This window comes from Poromitra crassiceps, assembly GCF_964638095.1.
Source record: "Poromitra crassiceps genome assembly, chromosome: 23".
NCBI lineage: Eukaryota > Metazoa > Chordata > Actinopteri > Beryciformes > Melamphaidae > Poromitra > Poromitra crassiceps.
Genome location: NC_139639.1, coordinates 6897163 through 6915074, shown reverse-complemented (window position 1 = coordinate 6915074; position 17912 = coordinate 6897163). Strand labels below are relative to the sequence as shown.

The 17912-nt window shown below is 43.4% G+C and overlaps 2 protein-coding genes across 3 annotated transcripts in view; one reads left to right on the top strand and one right to left on the bottom strand.

The window, feature by feature from the left end:
• Positions 1–1860: 1860 nt before the first annotated feature.
• Positions 1861–17912, top strand: part of tnr (tenascin R (restrictin, janusin)) — a gene marked incomplete at both ends in the record, with an annotated part of 53534 nt that continues 37482 nt past the window's right edge. Inside the window, 5 exons of the mRNA XM_083659769.1 lie at positions 1861–1944; positions 3292–3520; positions 5392–5483; positions 7397–7559; positions 9459–9935. Coding sequence (XP_083515895.1) covers positions 1861–1944; positions 3292–3520; positions 5392–5483; positions 7397–7559; positions 9459–9935 — 1045 coding nt within the window. The remainder of the gene's footprint in view (positions 1945–3291; positions 3521–5391; positions 5484–7396; positions 7560–9458; positions 9936–17912) is intronic.
• The window catches only part of LOC310797282 (uncharacterized protein), a 6182-nt gene continuing 347 nt past the window's right edge, over positions 12078–17912 (bottom strand). Inside the window, exons 1-3 of one of the 2 annotated variants that reach the window (XR_014553724.1) lie at positions 17441–17912; positions 16398–16877; positions 12078–16208 (exon numbers count right to left, since the gene is read on the bottom strand). The exon at positions 17441–17912 is cut by the window's right edge and continues 347 nt beyond it. Coding sequence is in view for 1 of the 2 variants with exons in the window: in XM_083659643.1 (XP_083515769.1) it covers positions 16394–16556; positions 16709–16877; positions 17441–17912 (804 nt within the window). In the remaining variant the exon portion in view is untranslated. Of the gene's footprint in view, positions 16878–17440 lie in introns of both variants that reach the window. The other variant, XM_083659643.1, reaches the window with a different exon arrangement.

Below are 17912 nucleotides of genomic sequence, written 5' to 3'. Positions count from 1 at the left end.
TGGTGCTGTCTGAAATGCTAAAATAAAATAATTGATAATAAAAAAAGACACAGCCTTTGTTTGAGCTCCTTATCAATAAACAAATAAGTAAACTTTGCCAAAACAACAATGAGCCATGAACAAAAAAAATCAGTCGCGTATTGCACTTAAGAGCTACAGGTTTACATTCAGTATAGCAGCTTCAACAGTCAACTTCAGTTAACAATGAATGAACATACATTTTAAGGGCTACAGGTAGGTTTACATCAGTATAGCAGCTTCAACAGTCAACTTCAGTTAACACTCTTTTCTTCAAGTATGTTGTCAGAACTTGTCACTGTTCTAGTGTTCTAAAAAAAAAAAAAAAAAAAAAAAAAATTTTTAAAAATTAAAAAATATTCGTTTTAAAAAAAGAATAATAATCGAATTTCGTTCATAATTATTAAATTCGAATAATATTCGAATATCAAAATTCGTTTCAACAGCCCTACTGCACAGTATCATATTGTCTCAATCAGACAGATGTGCACAGTTGTGTGGCCTCTGCCATGCTTCAAAAGATATTAGCACTAGGATGATTGTGTGAAAGGATTTTATAGCTTTTCAGCCCGGGACCCAAATTTTGTTGTCAAAGAAATGTTGTAAAAGCAAAGTGTGATGAAACCACACTATTATCAATTGAAACCCAGCAGAAAGCACAAGTTAACGTAAGATAAAGGAGGATTATTATTATGTAAGTGCCTGTGTTTTTCTGTCTGTTTTTCTGCTGCGTTCAAGTGTGCTTTTGTTTCTGCATGCTAGTCTGGGCCATGGGTCTGTGTGTGCCTGTCTGTGTGTGCCATGGGTCTGTGTGGGCCATGGGTCTGTGTGTGCCATGGGTCTGTGTGGGCCATGGGTCTGTGTGGGCCATGGGTTTGTGTGTGCCATGGGTCTGTGTGGGCCTGTCTGTGTGTGCCATGGGTCTGTGTGGGCCATGGGTCTGTGTGTGGTTCTGTGTGGGCCATGGGTCTGTCTGTGCCTGTCTGTGTGTGCTGCTCTGCCTGGAGAATCCACATCCATTTCCCCTCTACTGTCTGTGCTGTTTGTAGTTCCCTGTTCTCTCTCCACACTCCTTCAGGGAGGAGATTATAGCAGCCTCACTCAAACCACTCTATAGAAATCCATCTGCAGTATCAACATCGTCCCCGAGCGACACTTTCTCCATCCCGTCCCTGTGGAAAGATCCAAATGTTTGCTGTTGCACATTGAAAGGTTCTCAGCCAGTCCCCTATTCCCTGCAAGAGTTACTTCTACCTCAAACCACATTGTGTTACGCCAGATCAAAGACATATTTACCGTTTACAGAGGATGAGCTGATGCCACCCCGCCACACACACACACACACACACAGAGACACACACACACACGCACACACACGCAAGAGGCGCACGCACACGCACACACACACACACACACACACCAGAGGCGCACGCACACACACACACACACACACACACACACACACACACACACACACACATAAAAAAACATTTACATTTTGTCACAAATTTGCGGTCCCATGCACAGACACACACAGGCATGAAAACACACTTACACCAGGGATGCAGAATTGCAGATAGAGCAAAGAACCTACAGTGATATTGATAAAGAACTGAAGCCTGTATACATTACACCATTTCTTGGCAACACTCGCTCACACTGCTCTGCCTCTGATTGGCTCTCATGGTTCTGTGCTGTTGTCCCATTGATGCAAGGAGGCATTTTCAGGCCAAAATGGCAGCAGTGCTGTAATATCCTACCTCTCTCTCTCTCCACTCCCAGGTCCACTTGTCATTGGTCCGCTGGTGTGAGTGGGCAGGAGTGGTGAGGTCTGTTCCCAGCATGCACCTGGTCCAGCAGCAGCAGTGGGCCGCCATGCCTGCAACAGGCTGGAGCCTGGCGTTGGCTGTGCTTCTCGCTCTACAGGTAGCTCCATTCAAACATCTCCCACATCCTCCTCCTTCACTGGAGAGCGGCCAAGGGCTTATTCATGATCCATGATTCCTTTGCACATTCATCATTTGTTTTCAATCTACTATTTTTGGCAGCACACCGAACCACTTGACTGTCTCTGTGCACAACTTCTAGCATATCTCACACAGTGAACAGTGTAGTGATCATTCTAACTCTCTGACTACATATCATTTGGTGTTTTCTCAAACTTTTCTAATACTGTTTTTAAGATGACTTATTACAGTAGCTGCTTTTCCTACAGCTACATTTCCCTCAGAACATATAGGCAGTGTCTGAAACGCAAGGAATCGACCTACAGTATATACTGTAGGTATAGCATTTCTATGTAGGAAGTTGTCATTTTTAGGCTGTCTGAAACCAGTATTTTGCAACCTTTCTAGGTACCTATTTTTGGCTAATGTTCTATGAAGCATACGATGGTACCTTTGGTGGGTTAAGATATCCCATAATACCTTGCGACCGTGCTAACCGATGAAGAAGAATGAAACTCGCCCCAAACCTCCGTTTAATGGTGGCGCTTAAAAGCTCTCGCTATAGAAAAAAGTGAAACAACATTCGCTAAAATAATAAAAATCACTTTCTCTTAATTTTTATTTCAGAATAGTCAATAATGTCAACGATTACTTCATTTTAGTGCTGTCAATTACCTAATTCAAACATCCGGCTGCGTTAGGTCACCTGCAGGGGCGCTCTTTACACTTCCTGAAAGATTCAGCGCGATTGCTCGTAAATTGGCATAGCTGTGACCAGACAGAGTATATTGAGCATATACAATAAGACATTAATCCCCATAGGGGAAGAGATGCATTGTAACAGATTTAGCCATAGGCTAATTTCCATCTGGAGTCCCTGGGCAGGTGGATTCAGAAGCCATTCAGAGTTAAGAAAACACAATAAAATACATAAAGTGAAAACACGCAATATCTTACTGAGCGAAAAGAAGGACCTGCAATTAAACAGGTACTAACAGGACACATTCAAATAGGGAAAGGGCATAGGTTAGTACAAAAGATCACAAGATAAAATAATATGGACAATAAAGTAAAAGAAATATATAAAAAAAAACATCCAGATACCAGACAGCAGCAGGCAACAGACATTGTTGTCTTTCTTTTTCCCCATCCTGTAAACCCAAAATATCAAGGACAAAAACAAAAAATGGAGAGCCCTTGAGTCCATACTGCTTGGAGTGTGTTTTTTTAATTCACACTATCTCTCTCTCTCTCTCTCTCTCTCTCTCTCTCTCTCTCTCTCTCTCTCTCTCTCTCTCTCTCTCTCTCTCTCTCTCTCTCTCTCTCTCTCTCTCTCCAGGCTGCCATTCATGCTGCTCCCTCAGGAGACAACAAGCTGGTGCGCACCACCAGAGTGCGGAGGCAGGCCCCAGGGGGCGATCTGCCCCCCTCTGCTGCCCCGGCCAACCAGACGCTGAGGGAGCAGTCCATGGTCTTTAACCACGTCTACAACATCAACGTGCCCCTGGAGTCCCTGTGCTCCGTCGACCTGGAGGCATCTGCACCACCCGCCCCAGGTGATGCTCATGTCTACCTATCAGTCGTGTGTGTCTGTGGACTGGATCTCTCTGTAGCCATTTTTATCTGCTGTCTTGCAGCCACAAGGCTGCAGTTGGCTCATGCATGTAACGTACGCGCACACACACACACACACACGCACACACACACACACACACACACACACACACAGTCATTTTTAGACTTGCCAAAAAGCTGTTTTCAAGCAAAACACAAACTGTTTTAAAGTTTTAATATTTTGAGCACGTAACATATACCGTATGTGACCAGTTTATCAGAATAACACCTATTTGGAAATATTTAACGAGCAGCGAGGACCGGGAGCGCTGACTGTGCTGACACCGGTCGGACTAGCTATCTGTCAAACCCTACTGTAGTTAGGCTACTGGCAGTGAGAAAACACTGTCGACGTGCTTTTGTAACTAACGTTAAATACCGACTGGGTACAGCCATCAACTCCTCGCAGCAGTATCGCTATGAACATGTCACTGAAGTTGGCCGCTGTGTAGCTTAATTCTGAATGTTGCCAAACTTCATTCATTATTATAGTGATGTTTTGTTTTGAAATTGGCCGCCAACTAGCGCTGAACCGGAAGAACAAATACAATCGCGTGTAACGCGCAAGAGAGAAAAAGTGAATAAGAGAAGTAAAAAGGGTATAACGGTATGCTGTTGCTCAAACGTTCACACTATAATGATATGAGCAGTGAATATTCAGAGAAAGGAGCATAACGACTTTACCAACGTCCTTGAATCTTACTCGCTCTGCAGAAGCACTGATTGCTGCAGAAGAGAGAGTATATGGCACTCAGATAATATATATAGCTTATTGTGCTTTGTCCAGTACTAGTGTAGTGCCTGTTCCCCATTCACACAGCATGCTCTCCCACTCTTCACAAGTTCTGTAAACTACTCAGCTTTGATAGTTCACCCACCACAAGACATTCTATTTACTTATAGTGATTTGTTTTTCTTTAATTCTCTTTTTATTGTAGAATTATCAGGTCCATTATACATTTCACACATTTGACTCATTGTATCCGTCTTTCATCATGCACAACCCTACACAAACATCCTACCCATTCATTCCGATGTGCAGTCATGTAATGATGTTGTCTTTTTTAAACATATGTACTAACTGTTACTGACCATTAATCCCCAATGCCATACCCTGTGTACATAACTTACATCAATAAACCACACTGTTATAGTGCTCGAACCCGAGCAATGGGGTGTGCCTTCATACTACTCAAACCCCTTATCTTACGGGGGGAAGAAAGAAAAACAAACCAGCATACAGACAGAAAAAACAAACGCTATTACAGTTTACACAAATGATGGTCTAATATTTATGATGTACATTATCCAGCTTTCACATCTTTTCAGGAACTTGTCCTGTTGCAGTCTAATTGAAAAAGTAATTCTCTCCATTTTATATATTTCATAAATGATGTCAATCCATTCATCTACTGTTGGTCTGTCCGGTCTTAGCCACCTTCTAGTAATTGCTTTCCTGCCCGCTGCACTCAGAATCCTGAATAAGTACCCATCCGGAGAAGAAGCATCCTCTGATGATAGGGCACCCAAGTACATGGTTTCCATTTGAAATGGAATGTCCCCATGAAACACCTTTTCCATCACCCCATGTATCTCCTCCCAGAATCTGACTAATACCGGACAAGACCAAAACACATGATAATGGTTTGCTTCTGATGACCCACACTGTCTCCAGCACATGGAAGAGTTGGTCTAATGTCTCGACTGTACTTGTGTAATAAAGAATCTCATAAGGCTACTTATAGCGATTTTAATGTTTTTATAGTTAGTTATCTTTATCATTTTCGTGCTAAGTGTGCTTTTCTTCTCCCAGGTTCTCATGCTGAGCTGAGCTCCAGACCTGCTATGGAGGGACCAACCGGACCAACAGACTACACTGAGCAGACAATGGATGCTGACAGCCAGGTGTGACAATTTGTTGTATTGTCACTCTTATTTCTATTTGTATTTAATTTGACAATAAAGCCTAGAGAAAGATATGGACTTAGACATGAAGGAACTTGGATTAAGGACTTTATCGTGAAGGTGGAGACTGCCTATGGTGTCCTGGGGAACAGGTGCTCTTCATTTATTCATGTCTTGCAGCATCCTCATATCTATTTGTCTCATTTTGTCTTGGTGTTTGTCACTATGATGGCATCATCGTACACATTGAGTCAGGGCTCCACCTTAACTCATTGAGTGCCAATGACGACAGTTGTCGTCAATTCGAATACTAACGTAGAGTGCCAAAGACGACGATTGTCGTCAATTGCGTTTTTTGACGGTGGGACGTGGATCAATGCCCAATACATCTCCTGTACAAATATTGTAGCTATTGGAGGTCTATAACCTATTTTACCGACCCAGTAGGTGGCGACAGTGCTCTCCAGATTACAGAAAGGTCCGGAAAACAGGAGGAAAAAGCCGTGATCAAAGAGAAACCGATGCATGCTGCAGCCAGAGCCATATAGATTGCTCTGTCTGCAGCTGTTGTCTGCGAACCGCAGTCAATCCGCGCACACAACTGAGCTCCTCTGCCTCTGTCTGTCTGCATAGTTTCTTCACACGATTAGCCGCCAGAAAGGCAGCACCCGACGCCGAAGGGCCAAACCTTTCCCTGCAGTCCGGGTTGGCATTTCCTTGTCGCGCTGGGAGCCGCCCGGTGCACACAAACGGAGCGCTCCGAAAATAGACTGGGTGCGTGAGGCTGTGTAGTGTGGGGAGGAGTTTGCAGCTGAGGGGGGGAGAGGGGGGTGGGGCACGCAGGCACCACACAACTACACCACGTCACTACATCAGAAAATATTATCTTCAGACTCAGTGAATGTGCTTGAAATGCTGCATTTCACAAAAGGCGGAATAACTCAGCTTCTAATTTGAAAAGTGTCTTTTTGCTCAAAACAGCCTATCTTCTCCGGCTCATAACTAAAGAACGGAAAATGGGATCAATAAACTTTTTTTTGCAGATGATAGAAGAGAGTCTCATCGTTCTTTGGGCGTGTTCGGTGTTTACATAGTAATATCACACAATATTCTGTGGGCCTCGAGAAATCACTGAAAACGCTCTGAAACTCTGGCACTGGGAGCGTCCGTTCTCCAAAAGTGGCTGGCACTCAATGAGTTAAGGACCTCCCGTCGTCCCGAGTTGAAAAAATAAAAATGGACACACACCTGCTCTGCTCGTTTTACAATGAACGGCAATGAAAAGACATGAAACGAGACGGCAAGTGAAACCTCCTCGACAACACAGGGTCTAAAATTTATTAATTTAATTTCATTTAACACACTACATCAATGTATCTCTAATTAGTTAATCTTCAGCAGCGGTTGCAAGAATTTTTGGATTAAATGACTCAATAATTACATTTGCGACACAAACGTAAACGTGAAGTTGTTAAAGGATTCAAGATCCTTTATTGTCATTGTCATTTTCACAACAACGAAATTGAAGTGCATCCTCTGCAGTGTCAAAGGTTAAAAAGGGAATATAAAAACAGTCAATAGACAGAGACAAGGACAACAAGGACAGACATATAAAAAAATGGTAAACAAGTAATAATAAGAAAGCAATCAGTCATTCAGTGTTCATTCTGGGTCTTCCTCCTATTGCACGTTGCCACGAATTGCACTAATAATTAAGAAAATCAGCATTGTCTCATGATTTCAAAAGAAAAAAGAAAATTACATTATGTTCTCACTCACAGACAAAACCAAAACTAGATGAATGCACTTTTTGTATACAGTAAATGGTTTTTGACTTTGACTATTTACATTACGATACAGACATTTAATCACAACAAAGTCCTCGATAATAAACTATTTGTCTGCTTGTTCAGGTAACATTCACTCACCGCATCAACATCCCGAAAGCGGCGTGCGGCTGTCCAGCAGCAACCGCAATCCAGCAGCTGGCCAGCAGGGTGGAGATGCTGGAGCGAGAGGTGTCCCTGCTCAGAGCGCAGTGCGGCTCTGGATGCTGTGGAGAAAGCTCAGCCATGGGTGAGCACATAATGGCTAAAGTTGGCAAACATTTTCATGTTGTTTGTTTGATTGTTTGTTTGTTACATAGTTTTACCGTTTTGACAGCCAACAAGAAACTTTTGGTATCACACATGGTTATTGGACCATTTCGGAAAATGCTTATAAAAAGCGTTTTACTGGTTCAAACCAAACGGTTCAGATATATTTAGAAACAGGAGAGATCGCATAACATTTCACTCTGGCCAAAACATAAAAAAAAAATGCGGGTTTGAAGAAAATATTTTTTCAATGTTGTTTTTTAAAGTTTTGGTCCGAGTGAAATGTTCTATGGTCTCTCCCGATTATAGCGCTAGCTGAACGTTTGGTTTGAACCATGCAGTAAAACTCTTTTTATATGCATTTTACGAAATGTCTATGGGAAAATAAATGGCGGATGAAAATCTCTGGTACAGTGTTGAAGCAGGAAGTAGGCGGTCACTTTGCCTCACTATTTACATGTAGAAACCCTTAGCAAGGATAAAACAGGACGAGAAAAACATTCATAGCAGACATTTTAATTTACATGTCAAGAATTATTTTTCTTTGTAGAAAAAATAGGCAGAAACAAATGATACAATTTGGGCTAGCAGAGAGAAGAAAGACAGCAGCAGAGAGAGTACTGATGCTGGAGGGGAGAGGTGCTCCTGCTCCACGCACAGTGTGAGACCTTTGTACTGATGGAGTTGAGCATTCAGTAGGTTCAGTCATTATAATACGAGGGGACTGGATAGAGTTCTCCAGTGTGTGTGTAGAGTTGGTTCTGGTTAAAGGATCTGCTCCAGTGACACCATCACCCCATTCAAACATGTTCTGAAAATATTCCATCTCCACGGCGAGAGGGTGATTATCTCCAGCAGTCATGATCTGAATCAAGATGAGGCAGAGGTGTGAAGCAGGGGAAGCAGAATGGAAAATCACTAAATGCGCCTGCAAGACAACAGCAAGAATGTAGTGTCTCATCCAGTGTGTGTATGTATGTACTGTTTATACAGTATATATATATATATAATGTATATATATATATATATATATATACGGTATATTAATATATACACTACACTAAGATGTTAGTTCAAGAAGGGCCCAGATGGAGCCTGAAAAGGTGTGTTTTTAGTCTTTGCCGAAAGATGGGCAGTGATTCGACCGTCCTGACCCAAGGTTGGAGCTCGTTCCACCACTGAGCTGCCCAGGGACCATATAAGTCAATACAAGTCATTTGCTGGCTGGGACAGATCCGTCCCTGAGTGCTGAATGGTGAAGCCTAACTCTGAATACCACCTACAAAATGATGAACATGTTTACTGGATATGGTTAAAACATGCAGTTCAATATCAAATATCAGTCCAATAACAACAGATGTAGGGCGACCTGACCTGTCTGTCCTCCTGTAGTCTGAACGTATAGAAGAGTGCGTGCAGGACTGTTTTCATCTTTGAATCGGGCATGACAGTATTTCGTAGCATCATATTTATTAGGGCTGTGAATCTTCACTGGCCTCACGATTCGATTCGATTCGATTACGATTCAGAGGGCTACGATTCGATTCGAGTACGATTATCGATGCATCTCGATGCATAAATCGATGCATCACTTTTTTCCGCAATACATGATTTATTTTTTCTCACTTTCTTTTTTCTCACTGTGTGGCTACTTTTAAAATAAAAGTGCATTTGGAATTGCATTGTATTATGATCCAAATAAACAACTGCATGTACTTCCATTATATTTTATTTGATTATAAAAAAAAAAAAAAAAAAAAAAATCATAATCGATTTTTGACATTGGTGAATCGATGCAGAATCGTGCACATCCACATCGCGATGCATCTTATAATCGATTATTTTTGACACCCCTAATATTTATGCACGTTCCTCCCAGGCCATGTGGACTTTGTCCCGGGCTGCAGTGGCCACGGCAGCTTCAACTTCCACCTGTGCGGCTGCCTCTGTGAGGACGGCTGGAGTGGCAAGAACTGCTCTGAGCCGCGCTGCCCGGACGACTGCTCGGGTCAGGGCGTGTGCCTGGAGGGCGAGTGCGTGTGCGACCGCGACTTCGGCGGGGACAACTGCTCGGAGCCGCGCTGCCCCGCGGACTGCTCGGGACGCGGCCTGTGCATCGACGGGGAGTGCGTGTGCGAGGAGTCCTACACCGGCGAGGACTGCACGGTCGGGAGGTGTCTCAACGACTGCTCGGACCAGGGGCTGTGCGTCAACGGCACGTGCCGGTGCCGGCCCGGCTACGTGGGCGAGGACTGCTCGCTGGTCTACTGCGCCAACAACTGCAGCAAGAAGGGAGTCTGCAGGGTGGGGTTCTGTGTGTGCCAGGAGGGCTTCGCCGGGGACGACTGCAATTCTGGTAGGTTGTGACTTTTTATCCTTCACAATTCAATTTGCCCCTCCGATGATTGTTGTCAAGTGTAAAGAGGAGCGATTGTTTGTCAGACTTTTGAGGTTAAATTGTCTGATCCAGAAAAGCGACCCGAGCCGTGACCATGACCGTGACACTCGCTGTCAGTGTGACCATCATCGACTAGAGCAGAAAGCCACCATAAACAAACTGAATCTGTGAGCACAGCTAGAGGGACCAGAGCTGGAACATTTTCTGTTGGAGTGTCTCCGTTGCCCCCGGGGTGATTTTCTTGGGATGTAGACATGTTTTCTGTTTAAGAAAATGTACCACTATAGGGAATAAGACAGGGAAGTCAGCCTCCAAATCATTAGCAATTGAGCAGCTCCACAAAAAGTCCCTCGATGATGATATATAATTGATTCTTGAAAAAGTCCACCCTCGGATACTCTTGCGCTGTTACTGTCGATACCGTCAGTTTGTGATGGTCAGTGCATTCCAGGACATTTATTTGCAATAAAATGTTGCAATTTACGTTTTCTGCGTATGCACGTACCCTCGACTTGACTGCATGGTCTACGTCTACTTCTGCTTGCCTCCCCTGGGTTACACTATCATCATGCCAAACCGCTTTCAAGATTGGTCCTATTTCTAATGGACGTTCTCTCTCTGCAGCAGCGGCTGCTTTTGACTGGGTCTTAGCCTCTCTGAAAACAGGAGTCAGCCACATGGTTTTAGCCAACAGCATGTGCAGCCATGATAAACAAAGCCCTCTGCTGGACAGTAAGTGCGCTGCGTGCCTGGCTGGAGAGGCAGCTGAAGGTGTAACAGCATTCATTTGTCAAAAGTCACATTCTCCCGGGGAAGAGAGGTGTCACATTAGCAGAGTTTGCCATGCTAGCCTGCGTTCAAAGCCAGTTCTCCCAACGCCAAAGCATCAGATCTGCCTCGGCCATCTGGGGCAGCTGTCAAGATGATGTCAAGAACGAGGAGAGAGAGAGAGAGAGAGAGAGACACAGAGAGGGCGAGACAGCCAATCATACCCGGGCGGGATACCTCCTCGCTGCCTCCCCATCATGTTATATCTGTACCAAATGAGGGAGTCAGAATTGCTTATTTTATTTGCAATTACAGGGTAAAATAGCCGGTCCTGCTAAGGGATAGTTTGCTGAATACAAAACAAAGCTGTTCAATTACCAGAGAGCTGTAGGGTGACAGGCTTAAGTGTTTCTTATTATCAAAAGTCGAAGAGAGCGGGATGTATTTTGGCCTTCAATTACGGTGGCCTATTTTCTCCCACTATGAAAAATAATCGAGGCAGTTGAATTCTAATTGGATGTGTTACAGTATGTGTTATAAAGAGATACATAATGACATCACATGGTACAGTATGTGTTATAAAGAGATACATAATGACATCACGTGCTGTAGGCCGTGTTGGGACCCATGAAAAAGTGCTTAGAAAATGAGTTTCGTTCCCATGTCATGGGCACTACTCATTCAATGCATTTTTTCATAGACAATACCCTTCTGGACTTTGGGTTAAAAGTTCTACTCATAATATCCTGCAGTATTTTGTCACAAGCCAGAAATGTATAAACAGTTTATAACCAAAAAACGAAAATCTTGTGCTGCTGTTTTTGCTTGTAAAATGTGTTTTTGGCAACACAAAATCTTTCTCAAATGTCATAAATGCTAAAATGCATATACTTAACATCTGAAACAAGTATTGGTGCCTTTAGTTTACTCATATGTGAATTTAGATCATGAAATGTAGCATATTTGTTAAAGAATATGCTTCAACTTAAGTGTTTGCCACACAGTACAATGAAACCTCCACAGTAAATTGTGCCAAAAGCTTATGTTTCATACATAAAAAATGTCTCAACCTACTGTGTAATGAAAGGTAGAAAAGAAAATCAGGGCACCTTGGACCAAAATGGCAGAAAATCTATCAAAATGTTACCACGCCCCCTAAATTGGAATAATGCAAAAAATGGACAAGACTAAAAATTAAAGTACTAGAGGTCAGAATTATTACAACATATGGTATGAAACATTTATTCAAGTACCACAAAGTGTCACAGCATCTGTCATTTGTACACCCCCCCCCCCCCCCCGCCAAGGAAATATATGAAAATACAAAATAGCATACAAATGCATCACAATAAAACCTTCTGTTGGCTGTGTAAGTAGTCTGTGCTGTTTGCATTTATGCATTGCATTTAACTGGATGTAGGCAGTGTGGCAATTCTTTAACAATTTAATAATTCTTGAACAAAACAAGTAGTAGGCCTACATAGTAACATGTTGGGTTACTCATCCCTATCACTTTCATCAGAGTCATCATCCCATGTACCTCTTTCTTCTGTTTCCTTTGACACATTTTCACAGTCCTGGCAGTGACATAAATCAGTGCAAGACAGTTTTGCAGACATGCATGAACATCTTCCAGTTTCACATTTGCTTTTTTTACAATTACAGTGGACTACCTGCAACACACTATCAGGGGCAGGATTTCTAGTCATCCATGTTACTGTTAACTCCCCATCCTCCATGCCCCATCCATTGCCAATGGGTGAAGGAGCACACATCCTACTAGTCAGAGAACGTCTCATCACTGCTGCTTGGTAGTTTGCCCTTTTGCAATGTTGGTGGAGAGCATCACTTGTTGGGGGAATGGACAGTTCTGGCAAAGCTGATGATGCCGTACAAAATGATTTGTACCTTGCATCGTTCACGTTTTTGGCAGATGATTGGCCATACAGGTGGCACACATATTTGCTCAGTGTGTTGAAAGTTGACTGGTCAAGGTTAAAACTGCTGCCAAGATTTGTGAACCCAGTCAGGTATTCTTCTTTCTGGCAAGCAAGAGAAAATGTCTTCCCTTTGCCCTTGCCATGAAAGGCACTGGTCGAGTCACAACCTGTGAAGGTATGGATGCCAATGAGTGCAGAACAAACACTGGTGCCAAGAGCTGCTGACACCTTAGCCACATCAATGATCCTCGTTCTGTTGCCTACTCCTGTGAAGAAATACAAGCTACACTGTAAATCTTTCTGCAGACTTACAGCAATCACTGCCACGTCAGTATCGGGGCTTTTGATGACTACAGTTTGGTGTTCTTGTGCAGCATGCTGTGCATGTACAAATACCCTAGTGTCATATTCCTCATGGTCACATGTCAGTTCTTGAACAGCAGTGACAGTTTGTGAACCCTCTTTTACGGAAACACAGTGACACAGTTCTCCATGTGCTATGTACAAGCTGAGGTCCCTGCCCAAAATGGTGAGGTCAGCATCTCGCCATGCAACATAGAGGAATTCTGCCAGTTCTGCTTTGTTTGTTCCATCTGATAGAAACTTTTTCCATTGCGTTGGTGCCTTTTGATCCCGTCCATAGATTTGCACCCGTTGTGTACCGACCCCAGCCCTACGTGACCGCTCTAGGTTCTTAATGCTAATTTTTGGATACTGGTCAATGACAAAGTCTATCCGTGTACACTTGTGCTGCAGAGCTAATTTGAGCACATACTGTAGTACGTTTTCAGCCAATTCTCCAAAGGTAGCCGGTTTGGAACGAATGGCTTGAATGACTGCCATGCCATCGAAGAGAATAGCTCCATCTGACGGAACTTGTTGAACTAAGCAGTCTTTGTCTTTGTTCTCCAATATATTCATCAGAGCTGATTTGTTTGTTTTAGCTAGTGACCCGTCAGTACTGGCTAAAGGATATGAAACCGTTCCCAAGGAGTAGGACAGAACTTCCCTCAGGTCTATCTTTCTAGTTTGACCAACAATGAGTAGTCTGGAGAACAGTTTCTTGTCAGCACGCAGAATCACATCTTTGCCTGCTGCAGATTTCTTCTTTGTCTTTGCCTGGTCACTGAAGGTCTTCAGTTTTTGTGCCTTGATGGGGGCGAAAATGTCGACTGATTTTGACAACAGTCTTTGGTCCAAAAAGACTTTGACAGCTTCTTCACCTCTTTCTTGTGCTGCAAGCAAATCATTCTTGACATCTTCAGCTGCTACTGTCCCTGAGCTAAGACAAACAATGCCATCTTGGTGTATGTCAAATGGGTTCAGCATAGAATCTATGGTGGAACTTATTCTGGTCACAGCATTTTCATCGGCATGAATCCGTGTTTGGTCCAGATCTTTTCGTCTCCGTGTTTCAGGAGATTTACCAGCCATTGACTCACATTGTCTAGCTATGGCAGCTCTTTCATGTTGTGACAATATCCAGCGAGACACTGCAGCCCGATTCAGTGTTATCCCTGTCCAGCCACCCTTTGTCTTGGAATCTCTATTGCATGTTTGCTCAATAGCCTGGTCACAAGCAATGGAGGCAAATCCATGGGCACTTTGACGTTGGACAGTCCACTGGCCTTTTACACTGAGGTCTTTGTGACAAGAAGGATGTGTGAGAGGCAAATTGACCATTTCCAGCCAGTATGAAGGCAAATACCTAGCATAGTTTACACGGTCGTAAGCAAAAAACCATGCCATCATCAGGCGCACTGTTGACAGGTGAAGCTGCCAGTCTGATTCACGTGTTGCTCTCACAAACAGCAGTAGTATTTGTACCATGTCAATGTATGAACTCCAGAAGGCAAACGTTGGGTTTTCTGCACTTCTCGTTTCCACAAAGACGGCATACTTTGAACACATTTTGTCAAAGTTCTCATTTGCACACAAAACATCCATTGTTCTGTCTGGGAAAGCGTCTTTGATCTCAGTGATGACAGCCATGCACTCATCTCTCTCCTCTGGTGTTAATGAGTCTAGGAATGTGCTGAATCTGGCACGTTGCAGACTCTCATACATAAGTTTGTGTGCCCTCATGCTGCGGTTGTAATGATGACCACTGATCACACCATTGATGGATCCTTGGGCAACGACTTCAGACTCGATGAGTATGTCTTGCAGTCCTGCATCACCAAATCTTTTTCCTAAAATGCCTAGGAAGGACATGCATGTATGAAACTCACCTAGTCTAACCACAAGACGCTTTGTCAACTCATCATCTTTCCAGCGGATTTGCTGAGCTTTGGCATATATAGCTTGGTCAAAAACTAACACTACATGGTCCAGTTCTAGCTGATCAGCAAGTTCAACACTTCGCTTCAGAATAGTGTTAACTGTTGACATCTCTGTCGGTGAAGCCTCAATGACTGGAAGATAATACAGTGCTGACTTAGGTAGAGTGGCATCACTTTGTAGCATTGTGTGGAAACCTGTCCAGCCTGGTACTGTACATGCTTCAGCATCTGTGTTCTTCACTAAAACATATGCCAGTTCTGTTTTGGCAGCAGACACAGTGTTCAACCTGTACGTTTCCACCTGCAATGGAACACTTTCATCCTGAAGCAAGTTCTGTGGCCCTTGTCTTTTAGTCTGTGGATAGTGTTGTAGCGGGATGCTAGGAGGTGCTTTGAATGTGTAAACTGACTTCGGCAGTGGCTGTCTGTCTGGTCTAGACATTGTTTCAACAACAGAACTTTGTACCATAATGCCATTTGTATGGTGAGTAGTTCCACGACCTGACAGTGTCTCCTCCCCAAAATCGATGTTATCCCACACCAGTATGGTTGGTGCCTTCTTTGAGAACCCCTTAGGGATTTTGTCTCTGCCCTCTAGAAGTTGTAGTGACGCTAGGCTAGTGTCTAGACTGACAACTGTGTTCCATGAAGCACAGTGTCCTAATCTGTTCAGTAGTGACAGAACATTGGATGAACCTGTTAAATGGCGAACAGTTAGACCAAGACACAGTGACTTAGGCGTCTGCTTCCGACCTTTAGAAGCAAGATACACAATGTCTTGACAAACAGATAAAACTTTTAGGTTCACATCTTCAGGAATATCAACATAATGGTCTAGTGTTGGTTCCTCTGTTGCACCTATAATCCAGGAAATCACATTGAATAGTTCAACTGGCACAACAGATTTTGCGTCAGAAACATTCAAATCCTCTGCTGTGGGAGGCCAGGGGCATTTCATCCCGGGAGTTTCATTCACAAGTCTCTTCAATATCAGTCCTGCACTGTACAGTGTCCTTGTGTGCTCTGTAGTTTGTCCAGATGTGTGTTCATTGTCACTTTCAGCTTGGCTTACCTCGGTTGACTCAGTTGTTGTCGTGTCTGATGGATGCGGTAGCCTGTCTAACAGTGTATCTGCTGATAATGTTTCAACAAAAACCAGTTCGGAGATGTTGCGCGTTGCAGGGCTGTGAAACACCAGCTGGGGGAAATCACGGGCCAACCGCTTTTTCAGTTTATCCTGCCTGCAACATGAAAATATAGAAAAAGACGAGCACAAATGTATAAATAAAGGGATTTTTTTCACAATGACAAACAAATACATTTAAACATACTGTCAGCCTTTCTTGTGAGCGAATAAATCAATAAAATGGAAACTTTTCAGTATGAAAGAGGTTCTTTTTTATTTACTGAACTGTCAAGGACACAGTTACCTGTAGTCTGAAGCATCAATATCCTCATTCTTCTTAACGATGTCTATGAATTTCTTCCTTAGTTGGTTCATTTTCAGGATTTCTTGTTTATCGATAATCCTTTGACGGATGACTCGTTCGCAGAATATCTTGTAGCTGGCAGCAAAGGGTTGTTCATTTCTGAAAACACACACACGCAGACAAAAAAATACTTAACATGTGCAAAGAGGTCTGCTGTCAACATTGTATCTAAAGACAGACAAAATAGTATTTGTTGTAGGTCAAAGCCTTACTTTTGAAATGTGCAGTGTTAATGCAATGTAATAACTCACACTTCATCTGTGGTTGCAGTATGTGTTGCCGTAGACTTTGACAAGGACCTTGTGTATTCTCTGTAACAGGACCTGTGGTAACGCACTTCCAGAGACACACAGTCTTTGTCTTTGATATGCAAAAGAACGCTAGAGTCTTCCTTCTTCTCAGCAGCCTTCCGCAACTGGCCTGAAAACAAAAAAAAGTTATAATCAGCTTTACTGTCAAATCACACATTTTATAATAAAAAAAAGTGGGTGACATTTGTTTTTGTATCTTTTATCCATTGTATTGTTATTACAAGAAAAAAGAGGTGGGGGGGGGCAAGGAGATCAAGGCAATAAAATAAAATGCTCCCTCTCTCTCTGTGTGTGTGTGTGTGTGTGTGTGTGTGTGTGTGTGTGTGTGTGTGTGTGTGTGTGTGTGTGTGTGTGTGTGTGTGTGTGTGTGTGTGTGTGTGTGTGTGTGTGTGTGTTGGTTTGGGGGCTGTAAATAACACAGTGAACAATGGGCCAGCTGGCACTTGTGACCTGCCCCCCCTTGGTGTTTCAGTCTCTGTTCTGTAGATACACATTTTTTTTATCAATGATAAGTAATATAATATAATATATAAATCAACTACATCACAAGACCACCGCCTTTTCTGCCTGTCTATCTGCACACTTCCTTGTTCCATGTTTTTCAGTCCCGTGTGTGTGTGTGTGTGTGTGTGTGTGTGTGAGATAGAGAGAGAGAGGGGGGGGGTCGCTTACCTGCAGACACTGTCTCTGCTTGTGAAAGTTGATCCTTCTTCCGTTTTCCACCAACAGTAATATATTTGTCCACCTTTTTACAAATGATGCAGATGGCTGGAAGGACAGGGCCAGCAGAACGGACGGGCAAACCTGTCCGAGACCGAAGTTTCTTTCGGGGGGTTTCAGACGTGGCTCCGTCGGGGCCGATGCTGTCCGAGGCTGCGGCTGCATCTGGTTCTTCTTCTCCCCCCCCCTGCACCATCTGTGTGCAGCGTTTCTCAGCCAAACCCAAACGTCTTTTACAAATAAAGCGACGGTAACACGTCGCGTGAAATCCAGCGTCCTCGGGAACATGGTCAAAATCCACGTCCACGCAATGTTTAAAAGTTTCAGCGATAACTTTACTATCGCCGTCCAGACAAAGCCACTGTTTGACGACAGACCTGTAAGTGTCCCACCTTGTCTGGGTAAAATCCTGCACGTCCTCATT